The 7,024-nt window shown below is 59.3% G+C and overlaps 1 protein-coding gene across 2 annotated transcripts; it reads left to right on the top strand.

The window, feature by feature from the left end:
* The first annotated feature begins 1,650 nt into the window (after positions 1-1,650).
* On the top strand, positions 1,651-6,886 carry NIPA1 (non imprinted in Prader-Willi/Angelman syndrome 1). Of its 2 annotated transcripts, XM_006108223.3 has the most exons (4): positions 1,651-1,714; positions 2,176-2,266; positions 3,120-3,280; positions 3,815-6,886. In XM_006108223.3, coding segments are annotated over exons 1-4 (765 nt in total). In that variant the 5' UTR covers positions 1,651-1,713; the 3' UTR covers positions 4,327-6,886. The 2 variants fall into 2 exon arrangements, with proteins under 2 accessions (XP_006108285.1, XP_023604617.1); XM_023748849.1 differs by lacking the exon at positions 1,651-1,714 and having other exon boundaries at positions 1,848-2,266.
* Positions 6,887-7,024: the final 138 nt, after the last annotated feature.

The raw sequence follows: 7,024 nt of genomic DNA, 5'->3' as shown, positions 1-7,024 counted from the left end.
GGTGGGGCTGGGGCAGGGCTGCCCCTCCCCAATAATGATAGAAAAAAGTTTCCGAGGGGTGCAACTAACTTTGGGGGTTTCTCAATGGTTATTCCTAATTTTGGCTGCCGTTCGACCGTGCCCCTTTTACCCCGAATTCTGTGCAGCAAGATTTGTTGTGACCCGAAAATCGATAGCCAGCTCAGTGCAGGGGACGCCCCAGTCACCCGGCCCACCCTACGCTGGGGGACCGATCAGGAGCCTGCGCGGACCCTCGGCGCCCGAGGCGGCAGGTGGATGCTGCGACCCCGGCGGCGTCCGTGGTTAGCGGGGTCCCCCGAGCGGCGACCCAGGACCCGGGAGGTCACGGCTGCTGCCGGTCGGGGCACAGGCGGGGCTGCGGGCGCGATCCCCAGGTGCGGCGACTCTCTCATCATGGATGTCTCTCTCTCTCCCTCTGCCTTCCCCTCTGACATCTATAAAAAGATAATAGAAATGAATAAATAAAAGTTAAAACGTTAAAAAAAGAGCCCGCCGAGGCGTGCGATGGAGAATTACATGCATTTCAAGTTCACATTCCAGACGCGCCCTCGGTCTGGCCTGGAGAACCTTCGGAGACAGACGGAGGGGCCTGGGACGCGGGGTGGAACCATCACGTCACCGGTATTTTGTTTATGGCTTTAAAAATGTATTTGTATTCATTTCCGAGAGGAAGGGAGAGGAGCAACGTCCAGGATGAGAGAGACTCGTGGGTCGGCCGCCTCCTGCACGCCCCGCACTGGGCATCGAGCCCGCAGCCCGGGCAGGTGCCCCGACCGACCGGGCATCGAGCCGCGACCTCCTCCTGGTTCCTAGGTCGACGCTCGGCCCCTGAGCCCCACCGGCCGGGCTGAATGTTAAGTTTTACGAAAAGAGTTGAGAGCTTTCTTGAAGGTGCTCAGAGCTGAGTACCTGAGCCTGTGGGCTCTGCCAGGTCACAGGATCCGGAGCCCTTGCCCGGCCTGAAACGCGGTCGCCCTGTCGGCCGCCGTCCAGCGCCGAGGGGAGATCTCCTCTCCGATAAGGAAGGTGGTGAGAGCAGTGAGAGTTAGCGGCCGGCCGGGGCCTGGCTTCCTTCCTGGGGGTGGAGTCCCGGCTCACTTACCTGTCGTGGTGCCCGGGGTGCACTGGACTCCGATGGGCAGCTCTCCCTTGGGGTCGGGTGGTGTCTGGGGCTGGACTCACCTGCAGGCTTGACTGACCTGCTGCAAGGTGCCTCCCCACTCACCTGTGTGTTGGGGGAGGGAGGCCAGCGGGAGCCGCTGGGGGCATGCGGAGCCCCTCTCTCCTCACCCTCCAACCAACTGAGCCACACTGGACGGGCATCATGATTGTTTCCAGCTTCAGTTTTCATGTAATTCTTTTCTTCAGCTTGTAAACCACTGCCTTCTTTTTTTTTTAATTTTATTGATTTCAGAGAGGAAGGGAGAGGGAGAGAGAGAAACATCCATGATGAGAGGGAATCATGGATCGGCTGCCCCCTGCACGCCCCACACTGGGGATCGAGCCCACAACCAGGGCCTGTGCTCTTGACCAGAATCGGACCCAGGACCCTTCAGTCTGCAGGCTGATGCCCTATCCGCTGAGCCACACCGGCCAGAGCAACTCTGGCTTCTGCTTTCCTGACACGTGTCTCGCTCTGTCCTAGGTACCTCCTACCTACAGACGTGGTGTGGTGGAGCAGGCACGATCGCAAGTAAGTACCCTGTGTGTGGGGGGGTGGGAGCGGCTTGATCTCCTTCCTCCCTCCCTCCCTCCCTTCCTTCCATCAAGAAAATATATTGCATTGATTTCAGAGAGGAAGGGAGAGGGAGAGAGAGAGAGAAACGTCCACGATGAGAGAGAACCATGGACCGGCTGCCTCCTGCAGGCCCCCCACTGGGGATCGAGCCCGCAGCCCGGGCCTGTGCCCCGACCGGGATTAGAACCAGCGACCTCTTGGTTGGCTGGTTGAAGCGCGACCCCCGAGCCACGCGGGCTGGGCTGCACGGCTCTTTCTGAAACAAGGACGTGTTGCCCCGGCCGAGGCGAAGATGCCCAGGTTTGGTTTCTCGCGAGGAGTGGACAAGCAGCAGCTTTCTCGGGGCAGGGCCTCTGGACTGGCGAGGGGCCCTGGTTCTAGTGATAACCCTTCGCTTCTCTCGGGTCTGATTCCAGTGGCTGTTGGCCAGATCGGGAACTTCCTGGCGTACACGGCGGTCCCCACGGTCCTGGTGACGCCCCTGGGTGCCCTCGGCGTGCCGTTCGGGTGAGAGCTGGGACTCTGTGATTTGGTTTTTCATGTGTTGTTTATGTAAATAGATAGAAACGTGTGTTTTTTTCAGTGTTTCTGGTCAAAGAGTAAATGTGAAATTGTCGCTAGAGAAAGTTCTTTGGTATTTCCCTCGACGTGGTTTAATTTATTCCTCCACGTTCAGTTGTGTGAATTACTACTTTTTAAATTCTCTCCTAAGGGTATTTTCTCCATTGATTCCTAGAGAGTAGAAAGGAGAGAGAGAGAGGCATTGATGTGAGAGAGACACGTCGATTGGCTGCTTCCTGCTTGCTCCCTGACCGGGTCCGGGGATCGAACCTGCAACCCAGGGTCATGCCCTTGACTGGGAATCCAACCCATGACCCTTCAGGCCTGCACACCCTGCACTGGGGATCGAGCCCGCAACCCCGTAGGCCGCTGCTCTAACCACTGAGCGCCGGCCAGGGCTTAAGTGTTTTGATCATGAGTTACTTGTCATTATTTTACCAATTTTAATATCCCACTTTTCTACTTAAAATAGGTGTTTGATTATTTTTTTAAAAAATAAGGCGCATTATTTTTATTTTTGTCCGTCGGAAAGCTCACTTTGATGCTCTGGTGTATTTCATATCCGCTGAACAGCACAACGAGCTGAGTCGTTCACTGTATATTGGCTGTGCATAGAGTTCGTATGAAAATCCTATTTGTGTTGAATTAACTCCAAGAAGCTGCCCATCTCTCTACTCTTACGAACTGAAAAGTGAAATCCGGCTGCGAGGAAATGTGGGTTTTCTTAAGGAACTGCTGTGCGTGGGGACCGGGCCGAGGGTCCGATCCCAGCCTGGATCCCTCTTTTCTTGCATCGAAGGTCCATTCTAGCCTCGTACCTTCTGAAGGAGAAGCTCAACATCTTGGGCAAGTTGGGGTGTCTGCTCAGCTGTGCGGGCTCCGTCGTGCTGATCATCCACTCCCCGAAATCTGAGAGTGTGACCACGCAGGCCGAGCTGGAGGAGAAGCTGACCAACCCAGGTGACCGCTCTGCCGCCCGCGAGCGCCGTGGCGTGACCCCGAGACCCCCTGCTGTCCGGGTGCGGAGTGGCCCTGTCTCCCGGCCCGGCCAGGGGTCCGCTCTGGGCCTCGAGCTGGGGACCACCTGTGTCCCGGCCCCGCTCCCCCCATGTGACTTACCTTCATGGTCCCCACCGAGGTCCCTCTCTTTTCTCTTTGCATTTTAAAAAATACGTTTTCATTGATTTTTAGAAAGAGAGGAAGGGAGGGAGAGGGAGAGATGGAAAGATCCCTGATGGGAGAGAATCATGGATCGGCCGCCTCCTGCACGTCCCCCACTGGGGATCAAGCCCACGACCCGGGCATGTGCCCTTGACCAGAATCGAACCCGGGACCCTTCAGTCCTCAGGCCGACGCTCTATCCACTGAGCCACACCGGCCAGGGCCCATGATTCTCTCTCATCGCGGATGTTTCTCTCTCTCGTCTCTGAGATCAGTAAACACGTTTTTTAAAGCCACAGTCAAACGAGCCGGGCGCTCGCTCGTGTCTTGCAGTGTTCGTGGGCTACCTGTGCATCGTGCTGCTCATGCTGCTGCTGCTCATCTTCTGGATCGCGCCGGCGCACGGGCCCACCAACATCATGGTCTACATCAGCATCTGCTCGCTGCTGGGCAGCTTCACCGTGCCTTCCACCAAGGGCATCGGCCTGGCCGCCCAGGACCTGCTGCACAACAACCCGTCCAGCCGGCGCGCCCTGGGCCTCTGCCTGGTGCTGCTGGCCGTGCTGGGCTGCAGCATCATCGTCCAGTTCAGGTACATCAACAAGGCGCTCGAGTGCTTCGACTCCTCCGTGTTCGGGGCCATCTACTACGTGGTCTTCACCACGCTGGTCCTGCTGGCCTCCGCCATCCTCTTCCGCGAGTGGAGCCACGTCGGCCTGGTGGACTTCCTGGGCATGGCCTGCGGCTTCACCACCGTCTCCGTGGGCATCGTCCTCATCCAGGTGTTCAAGGAGTTCAACTTCAACCTCGGGGAGATGAACAAAGCCAACCTGAAGGCGGACTAGGCGGCGGCGGGGGCGGGACGGGGCCGAGGAGCAGGCAGCGGGTGTGGTTTCGGGACCTGATTGGAGGCGGAGGACGAGAGCCGACGTGGCTGGCGTGGGAGCTGGGGGCGCCTCGGTGGGGGTGTGGTCCGGGGACAGCGGGGCCTCAGGTCGCTCCTGGGCGCCGTCTCTGAGGAGAGGGATCCGTGTTCATTGCCGTGACCCTGGAAGCTGTCATGAGTCCTCGTTCCTTCCAACCTCCTGACATTATTTCACGTAGAGAAGAAAGACGGCTCTTTCTGGTTCATCCTTGACCAGTGGGTCCCGGATGTGGCCCGTAGGCGTGTTGTTTTGCGTTGAGCCCCTCTGGCCTCGTCCATGTCAGCGGTCCGTGCGTTTACTCGTGTCTGATCCTCTCTGAACTGGCTCTCCCTCCCCGGACGTGGCAGATGGAGCGAGAAGAGCGCTGGCTGGCAGTGCCGCGCTGTCGGGGCCGCCGGGTAACGTGAGTCAATTTCAGTGCCTTTATCACTCGAACTGTATTCAGTTAGTTTGGCTGTGGCTGTGCGCCTGCTCCCTGGGCTTATGGTAACGCTTACGCCGTCATGTCACCGTGCAGAACACGCGTGTGCACAGGGGCCGTAGGTCACGGCGTGCCGTCTGTGGGCGGAGTCAGGACGGAAGACACGTGAGAGGGTTGGCCCGTGCGCTTGTCGTGGTTGCCCAGTAAAGACGGCGCCAGAGGAGCAGGTGGTCCCTCGTCCGTCCGCCTCCGTCTGTGCGGCTGGGATCCCGAACCCGATGAGGGCCCACGGCCTCTGTCCGTGAACTCGTGGCCGCTCAGAAGACGTGACTTCTGTCCCCTGGTGGTGAGGCTGTCGGACGGGAGGGTGCGTGGTCAGCGGCTCACCTGTGACTCGGGAACGAGGTGGAGGACCCAGTGAGGCCGAGGCCCGTCCGATTGGAACGAACACACAGAGCGAGTTTTCAGAGTTTCCAGCAAAAGGGGAAAAGGAGGGGTTTGGCCTGTGCCCGCTGTCTGGGACGGCAGAGCCCAGGGCCGCTCGCCTGCCTCGAATTCAGCTTCTGAAGTGCAGCCTGGCCGCCGGCGAGGCCAGGATTTGGGTCAGAGACCCTCCGCGCGTGTTACCTGGGGCCAGGCCCAGAGCGAGCGACGTGTTTCACGGGAGACCGTGTCCTTTGCGGGCGAGGTTGTAGCGAAACGGACTGTGCCACGCTGGGCCCGTTCACTGCGCGTGTGCGGGGAGGGTGACTGACCAGTGGACGGTCCGTTTACTTTGCGGCGACTTGTGTGTGAGGCTTAGCTGCAGCCGGTTGGCGTTCCTTCTGCAGGAGGAGGCATCCGGGTGACCATCCCTATGTTTGTTTATAATATTGTTTTTCTTGTGTGTGTTTTTTTTATATTTTTATTGCTTTCAAAGAGGAAGGGAGAGAGAGAGAGAGAGAGAGAGAAACAGCCATGCTGAGACAGAATCACGGATCGGCTGCCTCCTGCAGGCCCCGTACTGGGGATGGAGCCCACAACCCAGGCCAGTGCCCCGACCGGGAATCGAACCGTGACCTCCTGGCTCCTAGGCCAACGCTCAGCCACGGAGCCTCACTGGCCGGGCCGTTGTTAAACTTGCCTTTTTTTGCAGAAGCTCATCCCAGCCGCCCGAGGTGGCTTTGTTCTTCCCCTTCGGGTTTCCGGTCGATGGAAAGGGGACCATCGAAGGCTGTGGTCGCCTCTGGTTCCCTCTCGACAGCTCAGCTCTGTGCTGGCTCTGGGCCGGTTCCTAGACAGTTGCAAAGCCCTCGAGACCCGGGTCTCCCAGGGGAGGGCGGCCACGTTGGCCCGAGGAGACGGGAAACCTTGTTGGGAGCGACACCCCTTTCCCAGCCCTCGCAGCTCACCTGGAGCCGCCCCCAAGTGCTCTGCCGGCCGACCTCCACCCCCGGCTCTTTCCGGACGCGACGGGATCCCGGCTGGGCCTCCTGTGGCCGAGTGGGAAGCTGGATGGGGACGCGTCCTTGCCCAGTCCTGCTCTCTATCTGATGGGCTGCAGGGGTCGGAAGGCCTGGTCCCCCCCCCACACCCGCGAGCAGGACTGGTCAGAATCTGGAGAACCGCCTTCTCAGGGACCAGAGGCCACAGGCGCTCCTCAGCTGCGACTCGCTCCCAGGACGCCCCCGTGAGTTCCCCGCATGTGCCGCTCCCGCCCGCACTTGGGCGTCTGGGACTCGGGTTGGAAAGGGAGAGATGTTTGCCACCAGACGTCACGCAACCCGGTTGATCCTGACAAATACCTCGCTTCCTGCCTTCCTCGCGCCCACTCCCCTTGTCCTGGGGGCGGACTCCGGTCCTTGAGCTTCGAGGTGACTTCACGTCCGGCCCGATCCTCACCCTCCGTCGGGTCCTGGAGAAGATGGAGGAGGATGGAGACGGGGAGGAGGACCTGCCTCATCTCTAATGTATTTCCATGCACATTTCCCACATGCTAGCAAATGCACAGAATAATTCTGTTTTAAGGAAATGTCTGTCACATCAAAAAATATCTGGTAAAACAATGGACACTCAGTGGAGCAAGGACGAGCAAGGAAACGTGTTTCCCCGGTGCCCGGTGGTGCGGAGCGCAGCCGAGGCCCGGGGCGCGCCCGGGAGAAGGATCTGTGTTCTTTTCTCTCTTTCTCCTCGAATCGTGCAGTTCTAGGCGAGTCC

Source organism: Myotis lucifugus, unplaced genomic scaffold, assembly GCF_000147115.1.
Source record: "Myotis lucifugus unplaced genomic scaffold, Myoluc2.0 scaffold_1930, whole genome shotgun sequence".
In the NCBI taxonomy this organism is placed as follows: domain Eukaryota; kingdom Metazoa; phylum Chordata; class Mammalia; order Chiroptera; family Vespertilionidae; genus Myotis; species Myotis lucifugus.
Note: the sequence above shows the minus strand (reverse complement) of the source record. Positions and strands in the feature narration are given on the sequence as shown.